The sequence below is a fragment of the Pseudophryne corroboree genome, chromosome 5 (assembly GCF_028390025.1).
Source record: "Pseudophryne corroboree isolate aPseCor3 chromosome 5, aPseCor3.hap2, whole genome shotgun sequence".
NCBI classification, from domain to species: Eukaryota; Metazoa; Chordata; class Amphibia; order Anura; family Myobatrachidae; genus Pseudophryne; species Pseudophryne corroboree.
The window spans coordinates 87,974,275-87,993,381 of NC_086448.1; the positions used below are offsets into that span (position 1 = coordinate 87,974,275).

The 19,107-nt window shown below is 49.2% G+C and overlaps 1 protein-coding gene across 6 annotated transcripts in view; it reads right to left on the reverse strand.

Moving 5' to 3' along the window:
* Positions 1 to 19,107, reverse strand: part of NMT2 (N-myristoyltransferase 2) — a 250,814-nt gene that overhangs the window by 172,171 nt on the left and 59,536 nt on the right. Inside the window, exon 1 of one of the 6 annotated variants that reach the window (XM_063921461.1) lies at positions 13,599 to 13,799. The exons of the other annotated variants lie outside the window; for them this stretch is intronic. Coding sequence (XP_063777531.1) covers positions 13,599 to 13,708 — 110 coding nt within the window. The 5' untranslated portion in view covers positions 13,709 to 13,799. Of the gene's footprint in view, positions 1 to 13,598; positions 13,800 to 19,107 lie in introns of those variants that run through there. 6 annotated transcript variants of the gene reach the window in all.

The window sequence follows — 19,107 nt, forward strand, 5'->3', positions numbered from 1 at the left end:
GCAGCACAGAGACCAAAGGTAACCCTGAAGGAGTTGCAAAGTTCCACAGCAGAGACTGGTGTATCTGCGCATGTGACCACAATAAGCCGTACACTCCATAGAGCTGGGCTTTATGGAAGAGTGGCCAGAAGAAAGCCATTACTTTCTAAGAAGGTACGTTTTGAGTTTGCCAAAAGGCATGTGGACGACTCCCCAAATGTATGAAGGAAGGTGCTCCGGTCAGACGAGACTAAAATTTAACTTTTTGGCCACCAAGCAAAATGCTGTGTCTTGCGCAAACCCAACACATCACATCATCCCAAGAATACCATCCCCGCAGTGAAACATGGTGGTGGCAGCATCATGCTGTGGGGATATTTTTCAGCAGCAAAGACTGAGAAACTGTTTTGAGTCGCGGGAAAGATGGATGGTGCTAAATTCAGGGATATTCTTGAGTAAAACCTGTTTCAGTCTGCCTGTGATTTGAGACTGGGACGGAGGTTTACCTTCCAGCAGGACAATGACCCGAAGCATACTGCTAGAGCAACACTCGAGGGAGAACATTTAAATGTGTGAATCTCCTAGTCAAAGCCCAGATCTCAATCCAATTGAGAATCTGTGGTCAGACTTAAAGACTGCTTTTCACAAGCGGAAACCAACATGAAGGAGCTGGAGCAGTTTTGCCTTGAGAAATGGGCAAAAATCCCAGTGGCAAGATGTGGCAAGCTCAGAGAGACTTATGGGCCCTACACACTGGGCGATAATACTGAAAGATATGAATGATCTCGTTCATTAACGAACGAGATACCATTTATATCTTTCAGTGTGGAGGCACCAACGATGAACGATGCGCGGCCCCGCACTCGTTCATCGCTGGTGCCCCGTCGCGTGTGCATGCAGGCCAATATGGACGATCTCATCCATATATGCCTGCACTGCTATGGAGCCAGGTGACGGGAGGAATGAAGAAACTTCACTCCCCCCGTCACTGCCTCCCCCTCCCCCTTCCCCCCCGGCGGCAGATCTGCCAGTGTGTAGGGCCCATAATCCAAAGCAACTTGCAGCTGTAATTGCTGCAAAAGGTGGCTCTACAAAGTACTGACTTTAGGGGGGTGAATAGTTATGCACGCTGAAGTTTTCTGTTATTTTGTCTAATACTTTAGGAAGGCACTGTACATTAGCAGGCTCTAGGTACACTATGATGCATCTGGGCTGCATGGCTGAGGAGCCGATACTTGGCCAAGTTGGTGACTACATGTATGAGCAATTTGGACTTGCCTGGCACTCATGATGACTGGCAGGATAGGGTCACGAGTGAGAAGCTTTAAGACTGGCTTATGTTTCCACGGGAAACATGGCATTTGCATATCATCTCTACCATTAGTTGGGTGCCGTGAATAAATGTGCGGTATTTAATTTTAGAAAAGAGTATTGCAACAGTCGGGCAAGGCGTATATAGCTCCCTGAATAGTTTCTGATGACCGTGGTGAAATAAGCGTGTCATATTTTATACAAGTCTCTACAAAAAAAAATAAAAGTGTAATATACTTCTCTGGAAATGGTGCTGACCACAGTCAGGAATAATAAGCAGCACAGAGTGTACAGCCTAGTATAGAAATATCCCTTTGACAGATTTAAAAAGTTCCTTCTCCACTTCACTCCAAAGTCAAGGCTCACTATTGCCATAGCCAAGCTGGCAGAGCACCTCATTCGGCAGCAGGCAGAGGAGAGGGCAGGGAGGATTCAGCTCGCCATCGTGAATTGGGCTGCAGTTTCTGTCCAATTTGAAGCGGAATTCACCACATACCTCTAGGCCAGCCAATCACAATGCCCCGTCATCTCCCATCTATTACATAGGTAGCTCTTCTCACAGCTGTCAAACAAACCATGATCAAAACTCAGCTCAAGTCTTCTTATACTTCATAAGGTTAGCACTCACAGAAAAGAAACACCAAAAACCAACCATATACACCCATAGGTCATTTTCCGGGGTTTCTGTATGCAGCTCACTGGATATCACACTTTATACTACAAAAGACTAATCAAGCTTCAGACCACACAATACAGAGCTACCCCAAGAACATCACGAGTTCTAACTCAATTCCATTACATGTGGTGACTTTTGAATCCCGTACTTGCCCCAAGAATTATTTTGCTCTATAGGTGTCTATCCTTAAGTGCAATGTTAACCATTTCTTTTTGGGTAAGCTTATGAGTCTATGATGGGGGTAGAGGGTTGAACTGAATATGATGTTATTTAGCTCCAGTAATGAGTGCCCGAGGCTATTTCACTGGCCGAAGATTAAGCCCTAGGCATTAGGCGCGGTAAACTGCACCTCCCCACGATGGGGACAATTGAATACCTCCAGTCACTCATTCCTGGAGCTAAGCAACATCGCATTCAATTGAATTTACTCCTATGTTTGAATTCCAAAGCTCAAATATCAATGTCAAAAGCACATAGGGACTAATTTCATTAATGCCCACAATGTGCTGATGTGATGCCAGCAGGAGCACGCTAAAGTGTCCCTAAATTGCACTTCTAACTGAATTAACTCAATAGAATCTAAAAATGTTACTGGTCTAACGAATACCACAAAAATGAGAACATTGCATGGTCATTTGTTGTACCCCATAGACCCCTTCTCTCTGCAACACAGAGATACACAACTGAACATTGCAACTCATTTCAGTGTACAGCAAATCAATACTGTACAGCAGGAGTGGGGAACCTTTTTTCTACCAAGGGCCATTTGGATATTTAGAAAATCCTTCGGGGGCCATATAAAAATTTAAACTTAAAAATTAGCCTGCCCCCTATAGATATGCCACCAGTATGTTTTCCCCCCTGTAGATATGCCCCCTAGTAGTGCCGCTTGGAGGGAGTGACAGTGCTGCTGGGCTGTGTAGGTGTAGCATACAGGACACTCTGCACCAGAGCTGTAACTAGACATTTTGGTGCTTTTCATCAGAAAGTGAATTGGTGCTCCTCCTCCCATGCCGCAGAGCACGGATAGTGCGCGCCTACGCCTTTAGGGGCATGGCTTAGGGCAGGGCATTCACATTACACCACACAGTATGAGCCGAAATTCACATTGCGCCACACAGTATGAGCCACATTAACATTACGCCACACAGTATGAGCCGAAATTCACATTACACCACACAGTATGAGCCGAAATTCACATTACACCACACAGTATGAGCCGAAATTCACATTACACCACACAGTATGAGCCGAAATTCACATTGCGCCACACAGTATGAGCCACATTAACATTACGCCACACAGTATGAGCCGAAATTCACATTACACCACAGTATGAGCCGAAATTCACATTACACCACACAGTATGAGCCGAAATTCACATTACACCACACAGTATGAGCCGAAATTCACATTATGCCACACAGTATGAGCCGAAATTCACATTATGCCACACAGTATGAGCCGAAATTCACATTACGCCACACAGTATGAGCCACATTCACATTACGCCACACAGTATGAGCCGAAATTCACATTACACCACACAGTATGAGCCACATTCACATTACCCCATACAATCATTGCAGCGTGGCTCAGTCTTGGTGCTGCAGTGTTGTTCCTCCTAGCCGCGATCGCACTGCCTCCCCCTCAACACTCATCCAGTCCTCTGAGGATGAGAGGAACAAGGCTGTACCAACACACTCCTCCTGCACAAAAAATACTTCTCTTGCACACTAACGTTAACATCAAACCAATATCCCCCTGCATACCAACAGTACTCTACCAAACACAGTAGTATGATCCCCTGCACACCATCCCCTGTAGTGTACATCAACATTATCTTCCTGCACATTAAAATGTCCCCTCTGCACAGCAATATGATCCCCCTTGCACACCAACAGGCTTCCCCCCAACAGCAGGCTAGTCCCCACATCTTTCATTTATTTACCTTTTTTCTTTCAGCGTTGACTGCCACACATGGCAGTGTCTAACGCCGCGGAATCTCCCCTTCTCTGTGCTCCCGCTCTCCACTGGCCGGCTCCCCATAGTTCTCCAATCTCCATCCTTCTCCTCACCGCGTCTCAGCCACACTCCCCCCAATTCTCCTGCGCAGGACTCAGAGGAAGAGCGGAAAGGGATGAGCAGGTGACAGCCTCCCATTGTCCCTCCTCCTCTATGCGTCCCCTCGCAGCGCCGCCCCCCCCCCCCCCCCCCCCGTGCGCTGCACGGTTGCCAGGTTACCCAGCGTCCCCCTCTGTTAAATGTCGTCTCTCCCTCCTCACTCCTCTTCTGCAGCTGCGGTACTGTGAGCGGGCTGGGCGGGCCGGGTGAAGTGTCTTTGCGGGCCATATACGGCCCGCAGGCCGGACGTTCCCCACCCCTGCTGTACAGATTGAAGTGGTCATTGTTAATGTGAAGTCAATACCTAAAACTTCATATAAAATAAACGTTTAGTTGTAAAAATATATATAAAAAATATCCTTTAACAGGTTGAGTATCCCAAATCCAAATATTCCAAAATACGGAATTTTTTGAGTGAGATAGTGAAACCTTTGTTTTCTGATGGCTCAATGTACACAAACTTTGTGTATTACACAAAGTTATTAAAAATATTGTATTAAATGACCTTCAGGATGTGTGTATAAGGTGTACATGAAACATAAATGCATTCTGTGCTTAGACTTAGGTCCCATCGCCATGATATCTCATTATGGTATGCAATTATTCCAAAATACGGAAAATTCCGATATCCAAAATACTTCTGTTCCCAAGCATTTTGGATAAGGGATACTCAACCCATACTTGTTTTTTTGTCTTTTAGTCCCATAGGAGGGAAAAATAGGATTTTGGTTACCTACCGGTAAATCCTTTTCTTGTAGTTTCTCTTACGTCCTAGAGGATGCTGGGGTCCACATTAGTACCATGGGGATGTACCAAAGCTCCCAGAACAGGAGGGAGAGCGCGGAGGCTCCTGCAGAACTGCTTGACTGCACTTCAGATCATCAAAAGCCAAAGTATCGAACTTGTAAAACTTTGCAAACGTGTTCGACCAAGACCAAGTTGCAGCTCGGCAAAGTTGCAATGCCGAAACTCCCCGGGCAGCCGCCCAGGAAGACCCTTATGAGTAGAGTGGGCCTTAACAGATCTTGGACACGGCAACCCTGCTGTAGAATAAGCGTGCTGGATAGTGAACCTAATCCAGCGAGAGATCGTCTGCTTAGAAGCAGGACACCCAATTTTCTTGGGATCATATAGAACAAACAGAGTGTCCAACTTTCTGTGACAAGAAGTTCTCTTCACATATATCCTCAGAGCCCTCACAACATCCAAGGACTTTGATGTAATTGAGGAGTCAGTAGCCACTGGCACCACAATAGGTTGGTTGATATGAAATGTCTACACAACCTTCGGAAGAAACTGCTGACGTGTCCGGAGCTCAGCCCTATCTTCGTGGAAGATCAAGTAAGGGCTTTTACAGGACAAAGCCCCCAATTTGGACACACGTCTAGCAGAAGCTTAGGCCAACAACGTGACAGCCTTCCATGTAAGAAATTTGACCTCAACCTCCTGTAGAGGCTCAAACCAATCCAACTGGAGGAACTGCAACACCACGTTAAGGTTCCAAGGCGCCATAGGCGGTACAAAGGTTGGTTATATGTGCAGAACTCCCTTCAAAAGGTCTGAACCTCAGGGAGGGCAGCCAATTGTTTCTGGAAGAAAATGGATAGGGCCGAAATCTGGACCTTCCCAGATCCCAACCTCAGGCCCATATCCACACCTGCTTGCAGGAAGAGGAGAAAACGTCCGAGTTGAAACTCCACCGTAGGAAACTTCTTGGACACACCAAGAGACATATTTCTTCCAAATTTGATGTTAATGTTTAGACGTTATCCCTTTCCTAGCCTGTATCAGGGTAGGAATGACCTTCTTTGGAATGCCCTTCCGAGCAAGTATCAGGAACTCAACCTCCATGCCGTCAAACATAGCCGCGGTAAGTCTTGATAGGCGAACGGCCCCTCTTCCTGCAAGAGATTCAGAAGGTCAGCATACCAAGCCCGCCTTGGCCAGTCTGGAGCAATGAGGATCGCTTCAACTCTTGTTCTCCTTACGAGCTTTAGAACTCTTGGAATGAGTGGGAGTGGTGGAAATACGCACACCGACTGGAACATCCACAGAGACACCAGGGCGTCCACTGCCACTGCCACTGCTTGTGGGTCCCTCGACCTGGAACAATAGCGTTGAAGCTTCTTGTTGAGACGAGAGGCCATCATGTCTATTTGGAGTAATCCCCAAAGATGTGTTATGTCTTTGAACACCTCCGGATGGAGAACCCACTCCCCCGGATGGAGATTGTGTCTGCTGAGGAAATCTGCTTCCCAGTTGTCTACTCCCGGAATGAAGATTGCTGACAGCGCCAACGCGTGTTTTTCTGCCCACAGGAGGATTCTTGTTACCTTCGCCATGGCAGCTCTGTTCTTCGTTCCGCCCTGTCGGTTTATGTAAGTCACTGTTGTTACGTTGTCCGACTGCACTTGAATGGCCCGATTTCTTAGAAGATGGGCCGCCTGAAGAAGACCATTGTATACGGCTCTTAATTCCAGAATGTTGATCGGAAGGCCGACTTCCAGAATTGACCACCTTCCTTGGAAAGTCTCCCCTTGAGTGACTGCGCCACAGCCCCGGAGGCTTGCATCCGTGGTTAGAAGGATCCAGTCCTGAATCCCGAACCAGCGGCCCTCCAGAAGTTGAGGTAACTGTAGCAACCAGAGGAGCGAAATCCTGGCCTTCGGCGACAGATGTATTCTCTGGTGCATGTGGAGATGAGATCCTGACCACTTGTCCAGGAGATCCAGTTGGAAGACCCGAGCGTGGAACCTCCCATACTGGAGAGCCTCGTAAGAGGCCACTATCTTCCCCAACAGGCGAATGCGTTGATAAACCGACACCCGGGCTGGCTTCAGGACATCCCGGACCATTGTTTGTATCACCAAAACCTTTTCCTGCGGAAGAAACACCCTCTGCACTTCTGTGTATAGGATCATTCCCAGAAAGGACAACCTCTGGGTTGGTTCCAAATGTGACGTTCGAAGGTTCAGAATACAACCGTGGATCCTGAGGGGGCGGGTCGTGAGAACAATGGACTGCAGCAGCTTCTCCATGGACGATGCCTTTATCAGCAGATCATCCAGATGTGCGGAGGAGAACCATCTTCTCTGCCATCACCTTGGTAAACACCCTCGGTGCTGTGGAGAGGCCGAATGGCAGGGCCTGGAACTGGAAATGACAGTCCAGTAATGCGAAACGGAGATCAGCCTGATGCGGCAGCCAGATTGGAATGTGGAGGTACGAATCCTTGATATCCAGGGATATCAGGAATTCCCCCTTTTCCAGACCTGATATCACCGCCCTGAGAGACTCCATTTTGAACTTGAACTCCTTTAAAAAGGGGTTCAATGATTTTAGGTTCAGAATGGGCCTGACCGAACCATCCGGTTTCGGTACCACGAAAAGGTTCGAATAGTAATCTGTAGTTTGCGAATGAAGAGGAACTGGCACAATGACCTGTGCCTCCACCAACTTTTGGACAGTTTCTTGTAATACAGTGCTGTCTGCCAGCAGAGCTGGTAAGCCTGATTTGAAAAAACGATGAGGAGGGAGACTTTGAAATTCCAGCCTGTATCCCTGGGATACAATATCTATCACCTAGGGATCCAGGCCAGACGATACCCAGACGTGACTGAATTGTCTGAGTCTCGCTCCCACTGGCCCCACCTCCAGGCCGCGCGGTCCACCGTCATGCGGAGGACTTTGGCGTACCTGAAGCAGGCTTTTGTTCCTGGGAACCTGCAGCGGCAGGTTTCTTGGACTTAACTCAGCCTTCCCTAAAGAAGGTCTGGCCTTTCTAGGCTTGTTAGGCCGAAAGGACTGTGTCGCTGATGAAGAGAAGGATATCTTCAGAGCAGGTGCAGCTGAGGGAAGAAACGGAGACTTACCTGCTGTAGCCGTGGATATCCACGCGTCTAAAGCTTCCCCAAAGAGAGCCTGACCTGTATAGGGTAGGGACTCCACACTCTTTCTGGATTCCGCATCGGCTGACCACTGGCGCAGCCACAGTCCCCGACGAGCTGAAACAGACATGGAAGAGATTCCCGCAGCCATGGAACCCAGGTCTTTCATGGATTCTACCATAAAACCTGCAGAATCATGAATGTTGCGTAAAAATAATTCAACATAACCCTTATCCATTGTATCCAAATCCTCTAGTAAGGTAGCCAACCATTTTACTATCGCCTTTGCAATCCATGCACTAGCAACACTGGGACATAATATGGCCCCTGAAGCAGTGTACATTGATTTAAGTGTGTTATCAACTTTTTGATCAGCCGGCTCCTTTAAGGCGGTAGATCCTGGAACAGGTAAAACCACCTTTGAGAGTCTGGACACAGATGCGTCAACAATTGGCGGGTTTTCCCATTTTTTCCTATCCTCCTCAGGGAAAGGAAACGCCACCTGTACCCTTTAGGGATCTGGAATTTTTTCTCAGGGTTTACCCATGCTTTCTCAAATATAGCATTCAATTCCTTTGACGCAGGGAAGGTTAGCGAGGCTTTTTTATTTTCAGTGAAAAAAGCCTCCTCAACCTGCTCAGGTGTGGTATCATTAATATGCAACATATCCCTGATAGCCTCTATCATCAATTGCACCCCCTTTGCAAGAGATGCGGACCCCCGCAACACATCTCCATTACCGTCTGTAGTGTCAGAATCGGTATTCGTGTCATCCTGCGTGACATGTACAAGTGCACGTTTGTGGGGGTATGTAGCGGAGCGTCCCGAGGTACCAGAATCGGGCCAAACTGCCATAGAGTTCTGTGATACCTGAGTTGCAGATTCATTACTTGCAACCCTGTCAGAAATCTGAGAAATCCAAGATTTGATAGAGGAAAACCACTCAGGCTCCCTTGTTGGTATCTGTGCTAAACCAGTGCTATCTTGATTACATGGAATGGGATCATCCTGGGAGGACAAATCCTCTGCAGCATATGACACAGTGTCCCTGAACATAGCTAAAGGAGACCACCAAACACTCCACAAACACACACACAGGGGAGGGCAGACAGAGTTATCCCCCCAAGAATGGCAAGAGAGACACAGAGATTAGAGCTAACCCACACACAGCGCTTTTATACCAAAGGGAGACCCCTTGTCAGCGCTGTGTACCTTAATAGGATACACAGTCATATTGCAGCCTCCCCCACCTTCTACAACCCCCTGGTACCGTTTACAGATAGCTGGAGTTGCTGTGGAGGGACCGGATTCTCCTTGCCAGCTCTGTGCAGGCAGGAAAATGGCGCTGAACGCTGCTGGGTCCGCTCTGAGAAGCTCCGCCCCCTTAATGGCGCTGTCTTCCCGCTCTTCATCAGATTATACTGGCCTGAGGATTTAGTGCTGGCTGAGATCCGGGGACCCCAACAGGCTTCTGGACCAGTGTAGGGTGTCGCGCTGGCTCAGGGCGCCCCTCATAGCGCCACACCATGTACCGCTGAGCCATCCCCGGAGCGCAGTTAATACTGCGCTCCTACCCTGATGCCGCCATCTTCACACTAACTTGCTTGCTTGGGGGGGTCGGTGTCTCACTCGCCACCGATTCTTCAGCTCTGCAAGGGGGTGGCCGCATGCTGCTGGGGCGAGTGGTCCCCTGTGGCGGAGAACGATCAGACCGCTCTGGAGCTCAGTGTCCAGTCAGCGGAGACAGTGGCTCAGACCGCGCAGGGCGGGCACTACTCCTCCCCTCAGTCCCTCGCTGCAGGGAGGCTGTTGCCAGCAGCCTCCCTGTAAAATAATAAACTCTAAAAAAACTTTTTTCCAGGAAAACTCAGGTGAGCTCCCCTAGCTGTGACCGGCTCCTCCGGGCACAATTTCTACACTGAGTCTGGTAGGAGGGGCATAGAGGGAGGAGCCAGCCCACACTCTCAAACTCTTAAAGTGACAGTGGCTCCTGGTGGACAGTCTATACACCATGGTACTAATGTGGACCCCGCAATCCTCTAGGACGTAAGAGAAATAACACATTCAGGCAACGGAGATGTCCTTGCGGATAGTCAATAACCTCCGCAATTACCTAGGACGGGCGTACGAGGCTGACATCTCAGCAGGCTTCCGCCTGGAATGTGGGACAAATCTGCAGCTGAACACCACAGGTGAGTCACCCCATGTCCAGCGCTAGAAAAGACAGGAATCCATTTCTCTTTATAGAATATGTTCCAGTATCTTTGACTTCTGCATTCGTACTACCATCCCCATGCTATATACTCAGAGCCCAGGGGTAAATAGGTATACCCGCTCCAGCATCCCTCCCTTCCCCATATGAATTTGTATTCTATCTACAAATTACCAGAAAGGCGGAAATAACGTGTTCCACTTGCTGCATGTATATGAATGTCAGCTATGCATACTTACACACAATCACTGAGTAAGGGCCGTACTTCCCTAAGCTACAACGCATTTATAGGGAGAGAAGAGGAGCCGGTCTCCATCCACCTCAGTGGAACACAAAGAATCATTAGCCAGGCTCCAGGGCTAATGCTGTCATTTAGCCCAGGCATAGGGCTGGCTGTTGCTGAGGAAGCAGTGTGCAAGGCCGCCTGTCACATATAAAGAGATGCTGGATGCATGCTTCAGCCCACACACCACAGCCAAGCACTGTGACCACAACCGACAATGACGCATATGATAACTGCAGTGTACCCCCCTTAAACGCAGTACAGTGGGAGAAGGGGAGCAGGAGGCAGGCTGCAGGAAGCAGAAGAGGTTCAATGGACAAGACATACTTACATATAACGTCTTCCTTTAGTATTAAATACCTCCAGTCTATTCCGATCTAAACTTTAGATCTGACATATATAATCCTTTCTTTAATGTATTCTCCTGTATGCGGCTTCCTGCGACTTTTACAACATGCATTGCGTTACTCTATTACAGTGGTTCTCAAACTCGGTCCTCAGGACCCCACACAGTGCATGTTTTGCAGGTAACCCAGCAGGTGCACAGGTGTATTAATTACTCACTGACACATTTTAAAAGGTCCACAGGTGGAGCTAATTATTTAACTTGTGATTCTGTGAGGAGACCTGCAAAACATGCACTGTGTGGGGTCCTGAGGACCGAGTTTGAGAACCTGTGCTCTATTAGATATTTTTCAGCCACTTCTACTGTACATATCATCAGGCAGATTTGTGGTATTCCCACTGCACTGAAAAACTGCACGGCTACACAGTGTTCTCCACTTCGGATACAATCGAATCCAGAGAGTAAATTAGCATGTGTTCTACATCAACAAAAATACACTGCCCAATGACGAAAAGGGCTGTGGAACACAGGGTGGACCACACTTAGATCGACATTGTCTAGGTCGATCACTACTGGTCGACAGTAAGTAGATCGACATGGTCTCTAGGTCGACGTGTACAAGGTCAACAAGACAGAAGGTCGACATGAGGGTTTTTTATTTTATTTTGAGTGTCATTTTCTCCGAAGAGCGACCGGGAACCCCAATTAGTGCACCGTGTCCACTCGCCATGCTTTGGGCAAGGTGCCACGCTGCGCTCGGCACAGGTTACTGTTCCCAATTGTAGTCCACGTGGATCGTAAAGCATGAAAAAGTTCAAAATATGGAGAAAAAAAAGTGAAAAACTCAAGTCGACCTTCTGTCGTGTCGACCTAGAGACCGTGTTGACCTAGAGACCATGTCGACCAATAGTGGTCGACTCAGAGACCAGATATGGACGAAAAGTTAGATGTGAGATGCAGAAAAGGAACACAACACCACAACAGTGTATCCAGTATAAGTTGCAGGACACATACAATACAGTTATAGGAAGATGGATACACTCCCTAATCCGTTTCGCAGTCTGTGGAGGAAGACAAGTTTCCCAATTTGGGACAATCCAGGCATAGGTTATGTAATGCAAGAAGACGGAATGTTAGTAGACGGGCACATACAGAGAGGCCGGGCGTTGCTACATTTTGGAATATAAACATTTGGCCTACTCCAGTCTCAGCACTGCAGTGTCTATTCTGCAGAAAACATCATTTGGAAAATAACACAGTGTTTTATATCGATGCTTTCAGTCACAGTGTGAGTACAACAAGTACATGACACCTCGGCACAGGAACGGCGGCATGGGGGCGTCACACACTGTACGGAGGCCTAAACATCCTTTCATCAAGGCGAGTATGGACATGGGTATAATACTACAAAATAAACTAGGCAGAAACAGTTATGAGCTAACAGGTCACATTCCACACAGCAGGTGTCGCAGCCAATAATACTTACTGTATGTTTACAGATAAATTAGGACACATGCCATCTACCATTTACATTTTTATACATACTGTATGAATTTATATATTATTGGGGTTGGTTTTGAGAATAGGACCTACAATGGCGACAGCAGCAACGGAACTGTCACCCCCTCACTCTATATGTGTCACCTGAGACCGTGTTACACCACAGGAGACTGGAATAACGTGCCAGAAATAACTGAGAGCAAAGATCAGGTTAAGTGGACAGGGAGGGTACATCCAGGCTGGAGTCAGGGCGAGCGACATATGCTGGGGGGGGGGGGCATCAGGGATAGGACCACCTTTGGTGAAGAAGACTGGTATCAAGAGATGTTATTTCCTGCGTCAGAAATGGTGGCATCAGGGTGATTTCCAACCCTCATCAGGGCATCGAGGCTTACCATACACAGGGGTCAGGGCCAGCTCTGGGCAGGCACCAGGCCTCAGGGCCAGCTCTGGGCAGGCACCGGGCCTCAGGGACAGCTCTGGACAGGCACCGGGCCTCAGGGACAGCTCTGGGCAGGCACCGGGCCTCAGAGACAGCTCTGGGGGTGCCAGTGCCAGGGAAGGACATGGGTGAGTGCCAGCGCCTGGCAATGACATGGTACAAAAACGAGTGGCGGCACTGGGGAATGACAGGCGTGTCGGCACGGGGGAATGACAGGAGTGAGTGTCGGCACTGGAGTATGACAGGGGTGAGTGTCGGCACTGGAGTATGACAGGGGTGAGTGTCGGCACTGGAGAATGACAGGGGTGAGTGTCGGCACTGGAGAATGACAGGGGTGAGTGTCGGCACTGGAGAATGACAGGGGTGAGTGTCGGCACTGGAGAATGACAGGCGTGAGGGTCGGCACTGGGGAATGACAGGCGTGAGGGTCGGCACTGGGGAATGACAGGCGTGAGGGTCGGCACTGGGGAATGACAGGCGTGAGGGTCGGCACTGGGGAATGACAGGCGTGAGGGTCGGCACTGGGGAATGACAGGGGTGAGTGTCGGCACTGGGGAATGACAGGGGTGAGTGTCAGCACTGGGGAATGACAGGGGTGACTGCCAGCTCTGTGGGACATAGGTGTGGGCATCAGCACATGCCAAGGTGAATGCCAGCTCTGTGGGGCGCTGGGGTGAATGCCAGCTCTGGTGCACGCCAGGGTGAGTGATACATGCAGCTCCCTCCTATGCCGCCTATGGCTGGGTGACGTGTGTGGCCAGCATGTAGCACAGACACTGCACCATGACACAATGCATGCACCATCCTCTCCCAGCCTCCGCTCCCATCCCGGCCTCACCCCTTAGCATGCTCAGCCTCGTCCTCGTTGTCGCCGTCTATGCCGCAGGTGTCCTGGTCATCCAGCTCCAGGCTCTGCTGGCTGGCCGCCGACTCGCTGTCCTCCGCCATCACGAGAGAGACACAGAGGAGGCTAAGCCACAGCGGGGGACAAGCAGGCGGCGGATCCCGCGCAGCGCCACCTAGCGGCCAGGACGCTTCATCTCCCTCATCAGCGGGAGTGGTTGTGCTCCTTACAGACACACGAGGGCGCTGTCACCTGCTGGCAGTACTACCCACCCACTGAGCAGCATAGCTGTGTGCCCGGGAAAACCTCACCTCCCTGTTGCTGAGGCATACAATACACTCTGCTAAATCATAGGCAGCTATTGCACTTACAGTATATAATACAGTAATCATCACATCTTTAATTAAATATTGTAAACTATTTTAAATAGGGTTAAAAGAAAATACAATTACTCTGTTCATGTAATGCAATGTGCAGCTCCTCATTAGTATCAGATAAAGCAGCATTTTATAGCCCTCCCTGTGCAATTGTTTCATTTGACCCAAGGGGGGGGGGGGGGGGTCTGAGTACTCCCTTGTGTGCGCCACTGCCCACCTCTCATGAAAAGCTACACTAAAAATAAAATGCACAAAGCGTTAATAGAAAATAAAGAAAAAATTATGAATAATTAATGTATTCTTTTATTTAGTCACAATTTTAAATTGGGTGACACAGGAAAGCAGATCATAGTGTGAGAATGATGGGAGAGATTCCATTTTATTCTTCTAAGAGCTCCTATATGTTGAAAGTAGATTGCGCAACTGTGCAGATTCCATGTTGCTGCTCCTCCAGGGAAGCTTCATTCCCTGAACCAATATGGCCACGAGGCTACTACTGGGTATGTGCCAAGCCATCTTTGGACTAGCGATGGGCAAAGTGAGATATTAAACTGAATTGAACAACATGTATCAGCTTAGTAGAGTGACGCGAAGCAGTGTTTCGACACACCTCTCTTCTAGGAGTGCAAACTGCCTGGACCTGGGGACTGACTGTGCGGGATGAGATTAATCCATTGAACATATGCAGCATTTAAGTTCCGATCCCAACACGTGACCTGAGAGTGAATCGGCCGCAATATGCTGTACATCTAGGGATAACAAGTGCTGTATCAGCTCACCGATGCACGGTGCCAGATATGCAGTAACCGGCAAATGTAGTTATGTACTGCAAATGGTATGTCTTTCTAATTACAAATAGTAAAAAACGAGATTTATCGTAAGAACTTACCATTGTTAAATCTCTTTCTGCGAGGTACACTGGGCTCCACAAGGATTAACATCGGGGTGTAGAGTAGGATCTTGATCCGAGACACCAACAGGCTCAAAGCTTTGACTGTTCCCAAGATGCACAGCGCCACCTCCTCTATAACCCCGCCTCCGTGCACAGGAGCTCAGTTTCGTTAACCAGGCCAATGCAGTAGCAGGTACTAGAAACGACAATCACTCATAGCCAATTACACTACACACTCACCACAGGAGAGGGTGTCAGCGGCTATGCCACACCAATCCAAAGAAGCTAAGTGCGTCAGGGTGGGCGCCTTGTGGAGCCCAGTGTACCTCGCAGAAAGAGATTTCACAACGGTAAGTTCTTACCATAAATCTCGTTTTCTGCTGCAGGGTACACTGGGCTCCACAAGGATAGACATTGGGGATGTCCTAAAGCAGTTCCTTATGGGAGGGGACGCACTGTAGTGGGCACAAGAACCCGGCGTCCAAAGGAAGCATCCTGGGAGGCGGAAGTATCGAAGGCATATAACCTAATGAACGTCTTCCCTGAGGACCACGTAGCCGCCCTGCAGAATTGTTCAAGGGTCGCACCACGGTGGGCCACCCAAGAAGGTCCAACCTACCGAGTAGAATGGGCTTTGATGGTAGCAGGAACCGGACGACCAGCCTGTACATAAGCATGTGCAATTACCATTCTAATTCATCTGGCCAATGTCTGCTTGGAAGCAGGCCAGCCATGTTTGTGAAAACCAAACAATCGGATTTCCTAATGGAGGATGTTCTCTTCACATAGATACGGAGAGCCCGTACTACATCCAAAGACCGCTCTTTGGTAGACAACTCAGGAGAATTAAAGGCCGGAACCACAATCTCCTGATTAAGGTGGAAGGAAGACACCACCTTGGGTAAATAACCTGGCTGCATTCTAAGAACCGCCCGGTCACGGTGAAAAATCAAATGGGGAGACTTACAGGATGAGGCACCCAAGTCCAGACCCTTCTGGCTGAAGCAATAACCAGCAAAAATAGCACCTAAAGGGAAAGCCACTTAAGGTCAGCAGATGCAAGAGGTTCAAACGGAGACTCTTGTAAGGCCTCCAAAACCAACGACAGATCCCAAGGGGCCACAGGTGGCACATAAGGAGGCTGAATTCGCAACACGCCCTGAGTGAATGTATGGACATCAGGTAGGGCAGCAATCATTCTCTGAAACCAAACCGACAAGGCAGAGACGTGAACCTTGAGGGAGGCCAGACGCAGGCCTAAGTCCAGAAAGGCCAATAGTTTAGCCGTACTAAACTTGAAAATGTCATGATTGTGAGACGCACACCAAGTAAAGTAAGCATTCCAGACCCTATGGTAGATCCGAGCAGAAGCCGGCTTACGGGCCTTCAACATAGTTTGAACGACCGCCTCAGAAAAACCCTTGGCCCTCAGGACGGAAGCTTCAAGAGCCACACCATCAAAGCCAGACGGGCCAAGTCCTGGTAAACACAAGGGCCCTGAATGAGGAGGTCTGGTCGTTGTGGAAGTAGAAGGGGACGATCCAACGAGAGGCCCTGTAGATCGGAGAACCAGTGCCGCCTGGGCCACGCTGGAGCGACCAGAAGTAGGTTTCCTCCTTCTTGTTTTTACTTCCTTATTACTCTCGACAGGAGTGACACCGGAGGGAACACATACGGCAGCCGAAAGTTCCATGGGATTGACAGAGCATCCACGAACGCTGCTTGAGGATCCCTTGTCCTTGCTCCGAAGACCAGAACCTAGTGATTGTGTCGAGATGCCATCAGGTCCACATCTGGGAGGTCCCACTTGTCCATGAGAAGTTGAAACACCTCTGGATGTAGGCTCCATTCTCCGGCGTGCATGTCCTGACGACTGAGATAGTCCGCCTCCCAGTTCAGAATGCCCGGAATGAACACTGCTGATATGGCTAGCAGATGGCGTTCTGCCCACTGAAGAATCCTCGATACTTCCCTCATTGCCATGCGGCTTCAAGTGCCGCCTTGATGATTGATGTATGCCACCATGGTGGCTTTGTCCGACTGTACTTGAACAGGTCTGTTCTGTATTAGATGCTGGGCCATTGTCAACGCATTAAACACTGCCCGCAATTCCAGACTATTTATCGGGAGTAGAGACTCCTCCTTGGTCCACCGACCCTGCAGAGAGTGTTGTTCCAACACCGTGCCCCAACCTCTCAGACTGGCATCTGTTGTCAGTAGGAACCACTTGGATATCCAGAAGGGACGGCCCTTGCTCAATCGTTGGTCCTGAAGCCATCAGCTCAGTGACAGGCGGACCTCCGGAGACAAGGGGATCATCTGAGATCTGATCCGGTGAGGCAGGCCATCCCACCTGGTCAGAATCAACTTCTGCAGAGGGCGAGAATGGAATTGAGCATACTCCACCATGTCAAAAGCCGACATCATGAGACCTAGCACTTGCATTGCCGAATGTAACGACACTTGCAGACGAGACAGGAAGCATTGAATCCGGTCCTGTAGTTTCAGGACTTTCTCCTGAGACAAGAACAACCGTTGGTTGTGAGTGTCCAATAACGCTCCCAGGTGAACCATGGTCCCAGTAGGAACCAGGGAGGATTTCTTCCAGTTGATCAGCCACCCGTGGGCTTTCATGCACTGGACAGTCAGATCGAGATGACACAGGAGAAGTTCTGGGGAATTTGCCAGGATCAACAAATCGTCCAAGTACGGTAGGATCCTGACCCCTTGACGGCAGAGTGTAGCTGTCATGACCACCATTATTTTGGTGAAAACTCGGGGAGCCGTTGTCATACCAAAGGGTAATGCCCGAAATTGGTAATGAAGATTGCCCACCGCAAACCTGAGGTACTGCTGATTAGACACTGCATTAGGAATATGCAGGTAGGCATCCTGTATGTCCAGGGAGACCATACAGTCCCCAGGCTCCAAGGCCAGAACAATAGAGCGCAGAGTTTCTATACGAAACTTGGAGACCCGCACATACTTGTTCAAGGACTTCAGATTGAGAATGGGCCGCGAGGACCCGATCGGTTTCGGGACTAGAAACAGCGGTGAATAGTACCCCTGTACGACCACTCCTGTGGACAGGAGGGAATGTACCACCGAATGCACCGAGTGTTTGCCTTTGTCGGGTCCAGAGGAACATCTGTCAGGCAAAATCGATGAGGGGGACGATTCTTGAAGTATATGGCGTAACCTCGAGTGACGACTTCCCTTACCCAGGTATCTGAAGTTGTCTTCAACCATTCCTGGGAAAAACCTAGAAGTCGACCCCCCACCCTGGGATGCCCCAGAGGGAGGTCCGCCCCATCATGCGGCAGGCTTGTCAGTTTTGGAAGCAGGCAGACGGGCAGCCCAGGCTTGCTTCAGTCTGGGCTTTGCACGAGCACGAGCTTGCTTTGGCCTGACCTGACCTTTTGCTTTACATGGAGGACGACAGAGCCGAGGGAAAGTACTTTTAGCCTTCTGTGCTGAAGGAGCCGTACTAGGTAGGCAAGCTTTTTTAGCAGTAGCCAGATCAGCCACAATCTTATTGAGGTCTTCTCCAAAGAGAATGTCTCCTTTGAAAGGAAGCACCTCCAGGGTTTTATTTGAATTCATATCCACTGACCAAAGGATACGCCTGGCCAAGACGTACGTAGTAGCAGCCTTGGCCGCCAGCACCCCGACATCGGCGGCCGCCTCCTTAAGGTACAGATAAGCCGTGGTAATATACGAGAGACATTGTCGAGCATGCTCAAATGCACTTGAAGGTAACACCGCCTCTAGTTCCTGAGCCCACGCCTCAACAGCTTCAGCAACCCAAGTTGCTGCAATGGTTGGCCTATGCACCATTCCCGTTAGGGTGTAAATTGCTTTCAAACATCCCTCCACACATCTATCCGTCGGTTCCTTCAGAGAGGTGACGGTAGTTACTGGCAGAGCAGAGGAAACTACCATGCGCGCCACATGAGAATCTACAGGCAGAGGAGTTTCCCAATTTTTACATAGCTCCGCGGAGAGAGGATAGCAAGCCAACAGTCTCTTGTTCGGTGTGAATTTTGTCCCCGGATTTTCCCAGGACTCCTGACATATGTCAGCCAGGTGTTGAGAATGTTGTTTAACCACCTTCTTACGTTTAAATCTGTCCGGCTTTTTAGAGACAGCCTCAGGATCATCAGAGACCTGAAGAAGGAGCCTAATTGCCTCAGTCAAATCAGGGACATACACCAATGACTTCCATTCCCCATAA